Below are 16,539 nucleotides of genomic sequence, written 5' to 3' on the forward strand. Positions count from 1 at the left end.
TTAGTTACAACTGAATATTCATTGAATTCATTAAAGTGTATGTATGTGGATTTTTTTAAGAAGCCAATTCTTATCTGGCCTAAAAGGAATCTATTTAAATTAAAAATTCAATCAGTAAATTCAACAAATATCTATTGAACACCTACTGCTCAACAGTCCCTGGATACTTAGGGACAAATAAGGAACAGTTTCCACCTTCAAGAAGTTTATAAGCTGATAGGAGAGAACTAGCCAGAACTACATATAATTTAAATCAGATTGGGATAAGTATCACAATATTAAAAAAAAAAAAAAAGCCATGAAAACATAGGTTGTACTTGGGAATCATGGAAGATTTCAAAAACTTCCCTTGACAAAAAGATAATGCTTCAACTGGAACGGAATTGGGAGTGGAGAGTAGTAACAGAATCCTGGGGAAGAGAGTCAAGTGGGGTGCAGTATAGATGTAGTCTCAGATGAGTGAGGGCATATTGGGAGAGAAGGCTGAAGTCTGATGAAGATAATAATACTAGCTAATATTTATTGAGCGTTTACTATGTGCCAAGTACTATTTAAAGCACTTTACATATATTAACTTACTTGATCCTCACAACTACCCTATGAGGAATGTACTGTTATTATTCCCATTTTATAGATGGCAAAACTGAGGTATAGAACAGTTAAGTAGTCTGCTCATGGCTACATAGACACAGATAACAGTTATGGAGCCAGGATCTTGAAATCCATAAATAATAAAAGAAGAACAAATTCTATCTCACCCCTAACTACATTCATTATAAGAGCAATTAACAGGTATCTTAACTACCCCTTCTCCCATTAATTCCTAAGCCATCCTTCAAGGCCCAGCTCAAATGTTTCCTTCCTACAAAACCTTTCTTGATCCCCCAGCTGAACAATATATATTTCTCCTCTAAGCTTCGTAGCACTTATCTGGATCAATCTTACAGCAAACAGCTTATGAACAAAATCTTAATATTTCATTCCTAGCGTTACAGATTTTATGTGCATCATTCCCTCTTTTAAGTTCTCCTTTATACTTTGTATTCTCCACCACTCCTAGGGCAGTGCCTGGCACGTAATGGTAGCTATATCTACGGAGCACTTATTCTTGGCAAGGCATTGTGATGAGTATTTTACAGTAATTCTCTCACAAAATCCTTACAGCAACCCTATTCATGCATTCAATCGCTATTTTCAGTCCCTTCTGTGGCAAATAAAATACTAGATGACTCTTAAACTCAGTAAACAAGGCAGATATGGTCCATGTCCTCAAGAAGCTCACAGTCTATGAAGATTGGTACTATTGGTATCCTCTAGAATAGAGATGAGGAAACAGTGAGGCTCAAAGAAGTTAATTTGTTTGCCCAGAATCACACAGCAAAAAAGTGGCAGAGTCTGAAATCAAACTCAGCTCTCCAGACTGGATATTTGGGACCCTGTGCATAAAACCACTATGGTCTAAAGGAGGCACCTAATAAACACTTATTGAAGGAAAAGTTTTAGAAAACTCCTACAATGAAAACTATCCCGAGGATAATGAAGACTTCCATTCAATTTCGCTCTGAGAGGAAAGCAGGAAATGAGCAACAGTGCAGATGGAGGTTGTAGTAGTATCCTCATACACACCTGATAGCTCAGAACTGCTAATCAAGCCATCTGCTGAGGAGACCTGCTCAGCACTGAGGATTTCCTCGTGTCCCTTAAAGTGGTCCCTCCTGAGCAACAAGGCTTCGCTGCGCGCCAGGATGGTGTAGCGAAGTCACTAATTCTCAATGAGACCTTGTATCTCGATACTACCAGATAACCGGTGGCGTGGAATGGAAGGTAAAGACACACGGCTCCTTATTTAAACGTGGGGCAACTATTCTTGAAAGGTGAACCCCCGCCCCCGAGGGAAGCGGCCTCCAAAAAAGGTGTGAGTCTATACTTCTCACCGGAGGAGTGAGGAAGCAACCACGAGGGGATTAAGAGACCCTACACACAACGCAGGCACCCCTGGCCCTGTGGGCCGGACAGCCCACAGCCCACAGCCTGCTGGCCAGACAGACTCCCTTCTCCAAACGCCACTGTGGCAGCCGCACTGTTTGGCCCATCCTAGTCATCTCCCAAACAAAAGAGGTTTTAGAGTAGCGATATCCCAAAATATAGACCAGGCATTAATAGGCGCCTGGAAGCACGCGTCTTACTCCCCACGATTTCTTAGCCCAACAGACCACCTGACTTTACACCAGGTTCTCCGCGTTGGGCGGCGGAGAGGACCTCTAAGGGCCAGATCCTGGCCCAGGGGCTCCTGCGACAGCGTGGACAGACAGCCTCCGCCACTGGGTCGACTCCGGTTCCCGCGACCCGCCAGCTGGCAGGCCCCGCCCCGCCCCCTACGCTCCGGCAGTTAGCCCGGCAACCCGCTCACAGGAGCGGCGGCCAGGACACAGTAGGCTTGTCCTGTGCTGGCCTCACGCTTCAGCGCCCCCGCCACGCCCCTCGACCCCTCACCGCCAATGGCCTGCTGCGCCGGCGCAGGATCCTCCAGGCCCAGCCCTCCCTCGACGACCGTGCGCTGAGCGCATGCGCCTTAAGAGGCCGGCCGGGTGAGGGCTTTCTAGCGAGAGAGGGGGAGACGGAAATGGAGGGGCTCCGCGCGCATGCCTTCGTCCCTGACACCGAGGCCGCTGGAGAGCGCGTTGGGCGGAGCCGGGGGCGGCGATCGCCGGGGAGATCAAGGCCCTGGGTCCTACCCCGAGCTGGAGCGGGGTCCCGGAGGCCCGCTAACCCGCCGGTGTTTGTGTGTATGTGCCCTCGCAGGGAGACATGGAGAACTGTTTGGCGGCCGCGGCGCTGAACGGGGTGGACCGACGTTCCCTGCAACGCTCGGCTAGGCTGGGTCAAGAAGTGCTGGAGCGGGCCAAAAGGAGGGCGGTGGACTGGCATTCGGTGGAGCTTCCCAAAGGCAGCGTGGGGGTCATTTCCCGGGAGAGGCCCTACAGAGAAAAAGGGCCGGCAGCCGGCCCCCATCGCCTTCTCCCAGGAGAGGTGAGGGCCCCAGTGCTGCGGGACCGGCCCATTCATTCGCTCAGCAGCGGCTTGCTGAGAACTAGGGCACGCCACACTGCAGCACCCGAGGGATCCTGTCCTTGGCGGAAGCTGTTAAGTATCAGGACAGTGAACCGGAAAGCCTTTTGAAAACTCTTGACATTTGACAGAGTCCTATTGGCTAGCTTTAGGATACCACTAGATACCGCTAGAGACTGCTAGTGCTCGGCCCTGGATGGTTACTTTTTACAACAATTCTTACAGGCTACCATTTGATATTAGAGGAAAGCCAACAAACCTGTCTTTGTCCTGGAAAAATTGCATGTCTGTGTATTCCTTTTAGAGTTGGAATTCTTTCTCAGTAAGAGCCTTTTACTGACTTAAACGTGCTGTGGCCTTTCAAAAAGTAAAAAGGAAGGTATTCCCAAAATGACTTCCTTCTCCAATAGGGAATACAGATCTCACCTGTGACTTGCCGTTTATTCAAATAGAGAGAAGAAAGACAGCGAACCCTCAGTGCTTCCTTCAGAACAATGGCTGAATTCATGGACTATACTTCAAGTCAGTGTGGGGTAAGTTGGTGTAAGCCAAAGTCATGCCCCTGATCTGCCTGCTGATGGATCACAAAGTGGATTTTTGTGGAATTTAGGGAGAATCTGGAGACTGCCTGTTCACCCTGCCCTGCCTTCGTGGGCAGGTTGTAATCAGCCAAGGGTTTAAACCAGGTGATAAATCGAGGTTAGAATTCATTCAACAAATATTGAATGCCTAACTTCAACTGTTATGAGGATACAGCAATGCACAAGCCAGAAAAGATCTGCCCTCACTATTGTTTGGGGGGGCGGGGCTTATTTGCTGAATTCCAAAACAAGTCCGAATATTAGCGGTATTTAAAACTGAACTGAAATTTTTTTTTTTAATCAGTAAGATCGTTCTAAACTGGAACCAAGCCTCTCTGTTTTCAAAGCAAAAACTGAAACAGAATCCCTCCATTAGATCTTAATCTCTGTTCCAAGTCCCTGGTAAAGTAGTGTGCTTTTGTGTGTGTGTGTGTGTGTGTGTGTGTGTGTGTGGGGCCACACAGCATTTGGGATCCTAGTTCCCCAACCAACTTGCACCCCCTGCATTGGAAGAACGGAGTCTTAACCACTGGCCACCAGGGAAGTCCCCCTGGTAATGTAGTTTTTAAGTATGCCCCTTTGGGTCCATATCACTTGTTGGCCACAGAGGTGGTTATGTGGCACAGATGCAGTGCCCTCATCAGAGATAGTGTGGCTTAATGGCAGGAGCAGCCTCCCAGGAATCAGACCTGTGTTCTGCCACTTCCTGGCTATAATGCCTTAGGCTAGTTAGTCTCTCTCAGCCTTACCTTCCCACATGGTAAAATGACGATGTTTCAAGTCCTTTCCAGCCCTTATAGTCTGTTTCTTTGGTTTCCACTGAGAGATGAACACCAGAAAATTGTCATAAACTGTAGCACAGGGTACTTATGTGAGATTTTTGGTCCCATTCATTGAAGTGGGTGAACAAAGGTTTTAAAGGCCCTCTTCTCAAAACCATACACTAAGGTCATCTTTAAGTACTTTGAGGGAATGTTGAAGGCAGGCAGCCAACATTCAAGAAAATCACCTGCATGGAAGGTACTCTCTGTCTTCTAGGAATTAAAACAGACTCTGTGGTCTCTTCCAGCCTTAACATTTTATGATTCTTATGTGTTTGTAAGGGTGCTTGGTCTGTACGGCAGAAGGAAGAGAATACCTTGTTTCTGTCCTGCTTTTCAATTTCATAATGAATATTAAGATTCAAAAAATCTCTAATATTTCTACATCTTTTATAAAATCCTTGTGACTCCAAAAATAGGATTCCAACCAGTGAGATACAGTTCAGAGAGTATTTTTATGTTATTATTTTGTTAAATGGTTTTAGAAAAATCCATAACTTTGGCTCTACTATAAAGTGATCAAGTTAAACACTTTGGTTCATGGTTCAGTAAAAGGAATAATATTTGTCTTTGGTTTGAGGTTTAGCAAATTGGTATTCTTCGTTTTGGTTTTCAGTTCATGCTTTAGTTCAAATCTCCATTAAGGAATGGAGGCTCAGAACCTCTCAGCTTTCTAGAAATAGAGTTAAGAACAGTGTTTGAGTTTGCTTTCAGAATTTTGAAGCATCCCCTAAATTACATCATTAGAGTCATGTCCTGACATGCTTTCCCCAGCTTCTCATGCTTTTGGTCTCTTGCCTTAAACATTGTCCCTACCCTTTGTTCAAAGCAAGCAGGCTTATGTTGTCCTCATCATTAGTCACAATCAGGGGCAAGTCTAAGGTTAACTTTGAGGAGGAGGAAGGAAGTAGACAAGAAAAAAACTGCATTCTGATCCTTTGGATTATTTTTGCTTAAATCGGAATCTTCTCCCTCCCCTCCTGCGCGTGGGGAGAACGGCTGCATAACTGTCGGGTTTATGTTACATTTCCTGTTGTATTTCTAAATCTCAAGGAGATGCACCTCTCTTCTCTTGTCCTTGTCTGAGACTTAGTAAACACAGACCTGTTTGTCAGAACTTGTCATGAGAGGAGATGAAAGGGCTTGTGTATTTGACCTCGGGGTGACGATGTTGTGAAAATTATTTAACCTGGCAGAGAGCATGGTCCTACCCAGCTTGAGTTGCCAGAGTTCTTGCCCTACAGAGGCGGCAGATGGCAGCAAAGTAAGGCCAAGTGCAGTTTCCTTCTCTGCAGCCACTTTACACGGGCTAAGATTTGTTATATGACTTCAGAGGCCTCTCAAGAGGGCAGGTAATTTACCTTTGCTCTCTTGCCTCCCTCCTTAACCATACTTTGCCCAAGTAACAAGGAGTTTTTTGAAAATTTGACCAGTCTATTTGGTTACCCAGCATCTTTCACATTACTTCTCTAGAAATATTATTCATCTGTGCCAGAGGAAGGAGGGGCAACCCACGTCTATCGTTATCACAGAGGGAAGTCGAAGCTTCACTTGTGCTCGGACACTGGGAATGGTCAGGTATGTGTCCTCAGCTGTGCTGTGCTGTGCCCTCAGCTTCCCAAGATAGGAGGCCTTACATCTTGGAGCTCCTGCTGGATTGTTATTATTGGATGCCTGGGTGACTCAGCATTACAGCGCTCAACAGAAATGTACCACCTCCCAGCCTTAGAGAACTTACAGCAATGAACATGAAATAGGAGTTTTTGTCCAAAATAAGATATTAATGCCACTGTCGGATCTTCAGTTGAACCTGCGGTCCTGGGCCAAGGGATTCTTGGACAGGCTTAACAAAAAGCGCTTCAAATATCCTCTTCTATATCTAGGGATATGAAAGAGATTTTTAATGATCACATATTTCACTCTAAGGTAGTGATAAGTATCATGTCTTTGGTAATTTTAAAAAAGGAAATGCAAGGAGGGGGTTTCTTTTAACAAAATGCTTTTCCTAAAGATAGCAATTACAAGCCTCTCACTGCAAATTACCTGGATTTTAGCACATGTCACTCTGGGAAGCCAAAGACTCTACTTGTTGGACTGATTCAACAGGAGTCCTTTGTTGTTGTTTCTGGGGAGAGTAGAGGCTTTTTTTTGCTTTTGTTTTTCTTTTTAAACTCCCCTGGTTGTACTCAAAGATAGCAAACTTAAGTTCAGAGTCTAATCCACAGGTTGGATTCCTGACTTCTCTGGCCTGTGGGTTTAGGGAAGGGACGGGAGAGTGGCCGCAGGGATGTGAGCCATCCTGTTTCCCTGGCCTGGGGTACAAGGTGTAGCACCAGAGCCTGGATCCTGGGCTTCCTCTTCTGCCCTGGCCTAGGCCCTCTTAAGAGTGCTGGACCCTAAGGGAGTTACATGTGGGCAAGAGTCATTCGTATCCCTCCCATCCCTTCCTATAAGACGTAAATTGGTGCCTCTAAGGGAAATTGACTTTCTCAGTTCAGCCTCTTCCCCTCTAGTACTCCCACTGCTGGGAGAACCTTGGAAGAGAATTCTGTTTTCTGAGAGCCTGTTAAATGTCAATCACTTTTGCACTTTATATCTTCCTTACAGTGTAGTATGCCGAAGCTATAGACTAGGAAACCAAGGCATAGAGAAATTAATCTGTCCGTCTCAGTAAATGACAGAGATAGGATTCAAACTCAGGTCTATCTGAGTCCAAAGCCCATGTAAGGATAAAAGGTAATCATGGTAAACATCTGACTAAAAATACTTTGCAGAATTCACTAAAAGCCTTAAGAACTTAGGTGACAACTCGGAAAACATTGACAGAACAATTGTTAGTTCCTAATTAAGTAGGAAAAGTTTTCTCTCTACCTTCCAGAAGTCAAAGTTTGGGCCCTAATCAATGTTTCTACCTCGCTCTTCAGAGAAAAGACACCCCCCTTGGTGTCGGAGGCATCCGTCAGACGTCAGAGTGTGCGCTAGAGGCATCCCAGCCTGTGAGTACAGAACTTCTAGGGTACTGGGCTCCACCACCACTGCAATTCCATGAACTGATCTGGTTACTATAGGGTTCTTTGTACTGGATCTATAGTATTTTTAAGTTGGGATATTTTTACCCTTGGGGACAGTGTACAACATTTTAGTTCAGTGTAAAATTATGTTTTCTTGGTATCCTTCCTTCACTTGAAATTTCAGGGATACTCTTTGTGCCTGAACTCATAGTTGCGGTTGGAAAGAATGCAAAGTATTCATATCTTCATTCCTACAGCTCAGCTGGGCTGGCACTGGGTCCTGTTGGAATTCCACCATCTGTTCAAGCAGCAGGAGGGGCCTGACCCTCCTGCTTACAAAGTGAAAACCATTGCTGAAATTCTGAAACGTATACATTTGGTTAGATCAGGTTCCAAAATATTTGAAGGAATTTGTTCCTATTTTCTGCAAATGTTTCTCTGTGAAAACATACAGTGATGTTTTTAGGATAAAATATTCATTAGTTCATGAACCCAGGGAATCTTTTGGAACTTGGAAGGGCTGGAATTCTGAGGAATGGAACTCTGGTGTGTTGCTGCAATAGTTTGCTTAATTTTGTTTATATACAGTGTGCTACTAGCCAGGATTCAGAATATACTAGAGTTAGTAGCAACTAAGACTATTCTGCTTTTAGTACAAATTATTAGGCTTAGATGCCTCCAATACTTACTGTATTTTGGTAATGCTAATCTTCCTGATGTTCACAGTGTTGGATGCCAATCTTGCACCTTTTATGCAGACAAATGAAGCATCCTTGGCTTTCTGCAATTCTGATATAGCTGTATTTTCTGAAACCTTTTGTTTATTTTCATAGTTGATGACTAATAAATAGTTGTGGCGTTGTCATACACATTCACGTCAGTTAAATGATAATAAGCCTCCAATTTTGCAGTAACTGGGCATGAAAGGATATAGCATAAAGCAGCTTCGGAAAACCTTGGCTTCAAATCTATTTGCAAGATGGAAAGAGAGGAAGTTTCATAAAAGTATAAATATTATCATTTATTCCTCCTAGAAGATTTTACTGGCAGTAGTTTGGTCCACCTGCCCCCCACCCCCAGGGGTGGTGTAGAAATGACAGCTTCTGCCTGTGGCTCCTTCTGAGCATTGAGTAAGCATTGGTAGTGGTCTCCCAGTTGTGGGATAGGCGCTTTGGCTCTTAATTACAGGCTCTTTTCTGGTTTGTGACTTTGCTCTTTGGCCATTTGAGCTGAGACCCTTCCTCTGCCTGCATATCTGCCATGACCACTTCCCAGCCGGCATGAAGTCTGTCCTTGGAGAATGGCTTGTGCTCAGCTTAGCTCTAAACATAAATCTTTCCACTAACTCCAGCTTCCAGTGTTTTGCAGTATCGATCTTTGACTTACGTCCTGATAAACCCATTGTAAATTGAAAATATCATAAATTGAAAGTGCATTTATTTTTTTATTTTTATTTGTAAATTTTTATTTATTTATTTGTGGCTGCGTTGGATCTTCGTTGCTGCACGCGGCCTTTCTCTAGTTGTGGCGAGCAGGGGCTACTCTTTGTTGCGGTGCATGGGCTTCTTATTGTGGTGGCTTCTCTTGTTGCAGAGCACAGGTTCTAGGCACACAGGCTCAGTAGTTGTGGCTCGCGGGCTCTAGAGCGCAGGCTCAGTAGTTGTGGTGCACAGGCTTAGTTGCTCCGTGGCATGTGGGATCTTCCTGGACCAGGGATCGAACCCGTGTCCCCTGCACTGGCAGGCGGATTCTTAACCATTGCACCACCAGGGAAGTCCAAAAGTGCATTTAATACACCTAACCTACTGAACGTCATAGCTTAGCCTAGCCTACCTTAAACATGCTCAGAACACTTACATACCCTGCAGTTGGGCAAAATCATCTGACACAAAACCTACTTTATAAAAAAGTTTTGAATAGTTCATGTATTGATAATTTATTGAATGCTGTACTGAAAGTGAAAAACAGACTGGTTGTATGGTTATAAGTGTATCAGTTGTTTACCTTCGTGATCCTCGTGGCTGACTGGGAGATCGCTCACTGCCGCTGCCCAGCATCACGAGAGAGTATCGTGCTGCACATCGCCAGCCCGGGAGAAGATCAGCATTCAGAATTGGAAGTAACGGTTTCTACTGAATGCGTATCGCTTTCACACTATCGTAAAATCTGAAAACCATAAGTCTGACCATTATAAGTCGGGGACCATCTGCATAGGAGAACCGGTCTCCAAGGGAGGGCTTTAGCCAGCCAGCTGACTTTCTGCATGACAAAGTGGAATCTACGCATAGTGTTCTCAGCTTTAGGTGAAAAGAAATGTTTCATCCTCCTAATAATGAACTTAGCAAAGCACCGTTAAAAAGAATACTTCTTATTATCCCACAGTGCCTTGCCATTACTGCTGATCTGTGATAACAAGTGCCACTGCCTACTTTTGAGCCCCAAAGCAATCGTCATTAGCCTTTCCCTCTACCTGATTCTTAACCTTTCTACTCTAACCAGAGTGTTCCTTTTATGATCCTTCATGTTCCTATAACAATTTAGTGTTTTCACATACATGCTTATTTGTGAGCTAATTTTAGAAATAAGGAAACAAGCATAAGGAGAGGCCGAGACTGGCCTAAATCGCAGTCCTATTACGTTGCCAAGCCAAGCCTTGAAAGCAGGACCTCCATCTCCCACGTTAGTACCTCACTCCATCACACACAGAGGGAGCCGGGTGGAGGTGCCCTGACGGCACTGGTACATAAAATCTCTAAACTGCTAATATCCACTTTTCCTTCCAGGCTGAGAACATCTCTAAGGACCTCTACATAGAAGTATATCCAGGGACCTATTCCATCACTGTGGGTGTAAATGACTTGACCAAGAAGACTTATGTGGTAGCAGTTGATTCAGGACAAAGTGTGGACTTGGTCTTCCCCATATGATGTTGACCATCACAGACATCACCTTTTTCTTGTTTGTTTTTTAAGTATCAAGAAGAATAAAGCTACCATATGTCCCCTTAAAATTTACACATTAATCCTGCTTTTAATGCTAACTGACTGTAGAGGGTCAGCCTTCCCAGGAACTGGAGTTTGTCTCTTTCAGTGCCTATTTTAACTTGAAAGTCCCCTCACCCTCTTCTGCCTGAAGTAATAATGTAATGATGCTGTCTGAGTAGTTTTGACTGCTTACTTTCCAAGTAAAGATTAATTATGATAATAAAATGAGAAATTTGGAAATGAAGAGAATTCCTTTTTATTGTCATTAAGACGTCACACAAAATGTTGCTCTTGTACAACTGAGGCTTTATGAAAAGATGGCAGAGAGGCTGTGGACACATTTGCCCAAAGCAGGCCAACCATATTCTGTAGCTTCTGTGGAAGAGGCATCCTCAAGCAGATCGCAGCAGGCGCCTGGAAGGGAGCCCTCGCCAGGGCCGCCACACTCCTGTGCCCCTTAGGACAGGTGCCTTCCTGCCACTCATCTGCAGGGATGTCTTCCTGGGGTGAAGATGCTGCTGCTTACTGGACTATCACCTGTGGCCTGCACTGTACCATTTCCATAGAAGAAGGCCGTGTGTCAGCCACTTTGTAACTAACTCCTCCTCAGGTATCTACTCTTTAGCTTCCTACAAGAGAAAAAAAAATCCTGAGAGTCTTATTCTGACTTTAAAATCAGTGACTTTCGATCCTTAAAATTACAAAGTCATTGATGTGTCCCAGATATCTTTAAGCTACCACACCAACAGTATTGTTGCATCTCTCAGTTTAGTTGCCTAGGGAGTCACCTCATTTTGAACATGTCTTTCCTCAGAAAAAAGGCCAGTATTTTATATGATGAAAACAAAGGTTTGGGGACCTCACTGGCAGTCCAGGGACCTCCCTGGCAGTCCTCCCTGGAAGGTGAAGACTTCACCTTCCAATGCAGGGGGTGTGGGTTCTATCCCTGGTCGGGGAGCTACGTTCCCACATGCCTTACAGCCAAAGCACCAAAAAAACCTAAAACAGAAGCAATATTGCAAAAAATTCAATAAAAGACTTTAAAAATGGTACACATCAAAAAATATATGTATCTGGGCTTCCCTGGTGGCGCAGTGCTTGAGAGTCCGCCTGCCGATGCAGGAGACGCGGGTTCGTGCCCCGTTTCGGGAAGATCCCACATGCCGCGGAGCGGCTGGGCCCGTGAGCCATGGCCACTGAGCCTGCGCGTCCGGAGCCTGTGCTCCGCAAATGGGAGAGGCCACGACAGTGAGAGGCCCGCATAACGCAAGGAAAAAAAAAAAAAAAAAATATATGTATCTAAAAAAAGAAAAAGAATACAAAGGTTTAAGTAGAGCTGTATTCGCATTCCTAGCAAAGAACAGACTCTCACGGACCGAGGGCCTAGTAAAGCAGGCCCATGCCCACCACCATAGGGTAGAGGGGTCAGTTAACTGGGGATCCTTGCACCCCTAGTGATGAAATTCGTGGGTTCTGTAAGCCTTCTGAAATCATATGCAAAATTGTGGGTGTGTGCATTTTTCTGGGAAGAGGGGCCATCGGTTTTATCATTCTCAAAAGTGGTATGGCCCCAGAAGGTCAAAGAACCATGGAAGGAGTCCTTCAGAAGCCCCTTCCCAGCCATCTGCTTTACCTAGATCCTTGGGGCTTTTCGTTTAGGGGGAATTCTGGTCTCCTGATGTGCCGCAGTACCCCGACTCAGTTTTTTGTGTTCAGCTTCCTCTGGCAGGATCTGTAGTGGCTTCATGCCAGTGGCTTCCAGGACCAGCTCCCTGGGACTCCCCGCTGCTGTAGTTTTCACTGTCTGTTGTTTGTTGCCCTTCTCTTCTTTCCCGATGTTGCTAAGTCTTGTTCCTAAACCCAAAATTCAGTTAGTTGAATATGCCACCATTTTGATGGGATTAGACTTGACTTATGTAGAAGTGTATCAAGGATCACAGAATCCCTTAACTGTCTGAACGCTGTTTCAGTCACAAGCGAGGGTGGAGAGCGGCATGACTGCTGGCATGAATCCTGGCCCTCTAGGATTGTTAGGTTAGTCTCAGACAGTAACCTCACTGCCTTCAACTAAAAGGAGCCAAAAGCGTGGAGGGCGGAGGACCCATACAAGAGGATCCTTAAGAGGTAGAGCCTCAGACCAGATTGTGAAGCATCAGTGCTTGATGGCAATCAAGCGCAGTTAGGAGAAGCAAAGCAGCACATTTCCTTAAAAGGATACAAGATCTGGAGGGGAGAGAAGAAAAACTCTGGTATTTGCCGTTGTTTCTAGCCCAGGCACACACGTCGTTTTACAAGCTTCCCCTCACCAGTTCACCTCGCTAGTTAGTGTGGTGTGCAGCACTCTATCTGGGATGGGGGCTGGAGATGCCCCTTTCTCCACGCCCCATGCAGGCATACTCTCCATAGCTTTGGGTGCAGAGATAGGACCTGGCAGAAGGCAGGCTCACTGATTCTCATGGTTCAGCTCCAAGAATTAACCTTTGCCCAGAGCATAACAAATGATCCAGTACCTAGAGGAAAGCCAGGCCAAGTACCTGAAGATACTATATGTCTCGTTATAGCCAATTATTAGAATGTATTTGGGTGTGGGGGGAACTTTAGAGTGGATCTGTTTAAATATGGTGATGAGGGGAGAGAGGCTGAATGTAGGTGTGGGTGCATGGGTAGTGGCGATAAGAGCGGTGTATGCTTGGGGCCAGGGAAGATTTGTTTGGCCTCAGTCAGGTTTAGAACCAGTCTGGTTAGAACGCCATGGAGCAGGCCACAGTCATGGGAATGCAGGCCTGGAGGCTGGGGCAGGTCTGACCGCCATGGCTTCTGGTTACCCCACTGGCATTCCTCTCCCTGAGACTGGGTCTCATGCCACCTCAGCTGCTGCCCCAGAGACTCCTCCCTGTTGGAGAGATACAGCTTTTCTTTCTCCAGTCTGTGCTGAAGCAGGAGGGCAGTGGAAGCTATGGAGAATTTAGCTTAAAAACTCTAGACTTTGGCACCATTTTCTTTATATTATCACTTGTTGGAGGGCATACCCTGTAGAAACAGCTGCTTCCAAACAGCTTCTGCCAAGGCCTTTCACTGCAAGGAAAGAGGCCCAGGAACACCTATCCCTGCTCCCACCTTTATATTTTCAATTCAAAGTATCCTCTCAGGGAGGGGAGGAAGAGCCCAGCTGGTCATAGCTATAGATTCTCGTCCCTCTACTTATTTCCCTCTCAGAGGTGGGGGAAAGATCGCACACCTCGAAAGCCAAGGAAGGAACCTCATCTAAAATACAACAGCGGCCAACACATCCATCCCTGCCCACTCTGAAGCCCAGGGGTCCAGAGGAGTCCCCCAAGAAAGTTTCTCAGTGTAGAAACAATTTCTCAGCCTCCTGGAACTGAAGACTAATAAAGACCTTACTCCTGGTGTAAGATTAAAATCCTCGTGGGCTGAGAGGTCCTTCTGGTTGAGCAGCTGTCCTGAAAATAGGGCAATGGCTTCCAAAGGGGACCCACAATGAGTCCCAGTGTGGGCAGTGCCTACAGATCCTTATGCCCTTAGCGGTGGTATTCTTTAGCCCTCAGTATCCCTGCCCCAGAGTGGATGTTCATTTTGTTCACTGAAGGTTGAATTAGTCAGCACAGGGCCCCAAGAATCTAGTCTAGGCCTGGCTTATCCAAGTCACCTCCTTCACAAAGCTCTGCCAGCTGCCTTAGGCGTCTGCTCTTTCTGGGCCCCACCGGAAATTTAGATAGCACGGCATGAAGCATATCAATGATACACTGCTCTAAACCTACACGGGCATGTTGCTTGGGTAGAGAAGTTTGGGGATGGCTGCAGGTTGCCAATGACAATGACACTGCCTCCCCTCTCAGTGGTAGAGTGAGACGCATAAGGCTGTGCCTGGTTCCTCCCGCTCTGACTTCCTAAGGGGACCATCTGGAGAGTAGGGTCTGATGGCCAGTGTTTAAAGACCTGTTTCTGTGCTTCTCAGGGTGCTGAAAGACTCCAGTCAACACCTGGAGGCATTCTGACTGTACATCTAGAGAAAAATCAACGCCTCCAAGGAAAACGAGGGAGGGCAGGATAGAAATGGACAGTGGCAGAGTCCTGCCAGTAGAGACCAGTGAAGAAAGAAAAGACAGTTGTCAAATAGGGATGCAAACCTTAGCACAAAGATCAGCCCATCCTTTCTTGTTAGGTTTCCATTTAATCAATAAAGCCCACGTTTCCCTCTTATCACAGCCCCTCCTTTGACATGACCAAGTGTTACTTCCAATCCCAGCACAGCGGACATGTGCGTCAGATTCCTGAGAGACACATGGGAGGGAAGGGAGCAGGGGCCTCAGCCCTGCCTTAGGAAAAGGTCTACCTGGCTTCCTGGGATGCGGCTTGGACCCGTTTCTCCTCCAGTACCTCCATTCCGGCTGGCAGAGGCCACCCTGCCTCCCTGGAGACTCCTCAAGAAGGGCGGGGGCCGTGTTGGCTGTGCTGTCCACCGCCGGCCTCTGGGGAAGGCCCAGCTCCAGCTCATTCTCCAGATCCTCCTCTGCAGAGGAAGAGGAGGCAGAGGAGGATGAAACAGCCATGGAGCCTGCACTACAACTTCTGCCCCCTTAGGACCCTCAAGGGGCAAAAGCTGTGCCGTGGGCTTCAGCTCCGCCTCTGGATGCTCTCTGGCTGTGACCCCTGAAGTTCTGGTTAGAGGCCACCAGGTGGGTCCCGCCAAGGGGCGGCAGCAGAGGCAGCCCTGGCCCAGCAGCTGGCAGCAGGTATGTGGGTGGCAGGGAGGGCACAGGAATGGAGTGCTCAGAGGAAGCCCGCCGGTGACACATCCAGCGACCGGCCCCGCCAGAGAGCAGCAAGGGGCCCAGAGGAGGGGCCTTGGGTGCTCCGTGGTGAAAGCCTTGTGCAGCCTGTCCACAGCCTTCTTCCAGACAGCTGGGGGCACCCACCTGACCCCTCCAAGAGGCACATGAGCTGTCCTGCCATTCCAGAAGCGAACGGTAATTTCTTCTTCTTTGGATGCTACATAACAGAAAAGGTCACCATTTTGTTACAGCCGCCTCTTTCATATCATGGGATAAGGGTTCTCCTCTCCCCAGAAGCAAAGCCTCATCACAGCCCCTCTGCTCTGCTTCTGCCCGTGTGCACCTCTCCCTGGAGAGCCTGCCAGGGACATTCCTCACCTGCCCCATGTTTACCACCCCTTCCTGTGCCGCCATGTCTTGGTTTTCACATCAAAACCAAGATGCATCCGCAGGTGGGGGAAGGGAAGGAGAAACCTCCTTCTGTCGCTTCTCTGAACACAACGATGCTGACTGGCTGGCCTTGCACAAGGGGACTGTCCCAGTCCCTGGACGACTTGGTGGGGGACCAGTCATGAGTACTGGTGTGACCCCAGGATAACCTCACCACACCATAGGTTAAGTAACCAACATAGACATAGTAGCCTTGGGCTATTTTGCCCTGATAAAGAATATTTTATAATCTGAAAAATATGATTTGTCTATCTGTGGCCACCCTCAGGACGAAGCTGCAAGTGAAAGGGTAAGGATTTTTTAAGCCTCTAAGACCCCTAAGCTGGAGAGACACCCTTTGCTCTCTCCTCAGCCTGATCACCAGCCTGGCTCCTGGGGACTGGGAGGCCAGAGCGCTCCCTTACCTCTCTGGGGGTCTCTTGCCTCCAAGCCCAAAGGAATGGTTCCGGGGCCATAGCGCTGTTGGTGTGGTCCCCAGAGTGCCAGCACCTTGTCCCCAAGTCGCAGTGAGTATTCCACGGATGGCGAGAACTGAATGACATCTTCCTCCAAGGCCATGCTCTACCGCTGGGCTGGCAGCCCTGGGCATGTGACAAGAGGAGCCTCAAATTCCACCAGCAGGAACCCCTGCCTCTCCAGCTGTGGGAAAGAAAACACTCAGAATAAGACCTGGCAGTAGGAAATGCTACAGGGAGCACCATGGTTCCCTACAACGCCTAGGGTCAGACCCAGGGTCTCCCTCGCATGCGGCAAGGCCCAGTTAGGGAAAGGGCAGGGCCAGGCGCTGCTTGGGAGCCCACTATGGCAGAGACAGGCCGGCTGTGAGGCGG

The 16,539-nt window shown here is 47.1% G+C and overlaps 2 protein-coding genes across 5 annotated transcripts in view; one reads left to right on the forward strand and one right to left on the reverse strand.

Annotated features, from left to right (window-relative positions):
- The first annotated feature begins 2,808 nt into the window (after nucleotides 1-2,808).
- On the forward strand, nucleotides 2,809-10,710 carry AKIP1 (A-kinase interacting protein 1). Of its 4 annotated transcripts, XM_007459849.1 has the most exons (5): nucleotides 2,809-3,030; nucleotides 3,522-3,602; nucleotides 5,945-6,049; nucleotides 7,396-7,467; nucleotides 10,266-10,409. In XM_007459849.1, exons 1-5 carry the CDS (start codon nucleotides 2,809-2,811, stop codon nucleotides 10,407-10,409), a joined length of 624 nt encoding a protein of 207 aa, XP_007459911.1. The 4 variants fall into 4 exon arrangements, with proteins under 4 accessions (XP_007459911.1, XP_007459912.1, XP_007459913.1 ...); XM_007459850.1 differs by lacking the exon at nucleotides 7,396-7,467 and having other exon boundaries at nucleotides 10,266-10,710; XM_007459851.1 differs by lacking the exon at nucleotides 3,522-3,602.
- A 1,309-nt stretch (nucleotides 10,711-12,019) lies between these two features.
- Nucleotides 12,020-16,539, reverse strand: part of CUNH11orf16 (chromosome unknown C11orf16 homolog) — a 7,727-nt gene continuing 3,207 nt past the window's right edge. The window contains 5 exon segments of the mRNA XM_007459871.1: nucleotides 12,020-12,138; nucleotides 12,141-12,320; nucleotides 14,821-15,036; nucleotides 15,039-15,476; nucleotides 16,114-16,348. Coding sequence (XP_007459933.1) covers nucleotides 12,020-12,138; nucleotides 12,141-12,320; nucleotides 14,821-15,036; nucleotides 15,039-15,476; nucleotides 16,114-16,348 — 1,188 coding nt within the window.

Source organism: Lipotes vexillifer, unplaced genomic scaffold (assembly GCF_000442215.2).
Source record: "Lipotes vexillifer unplaced genomic scaffold, Lipotes_vexillifer_v1.1 scaffold61, whole genome shotgun sequence".
Taxonomy (NCBI): Eukaryota; Metazoa; Chordata; class Mammalia; order Artiodactyla; family Lipotidae; genus Lipotes; species Lipotes vexillifer.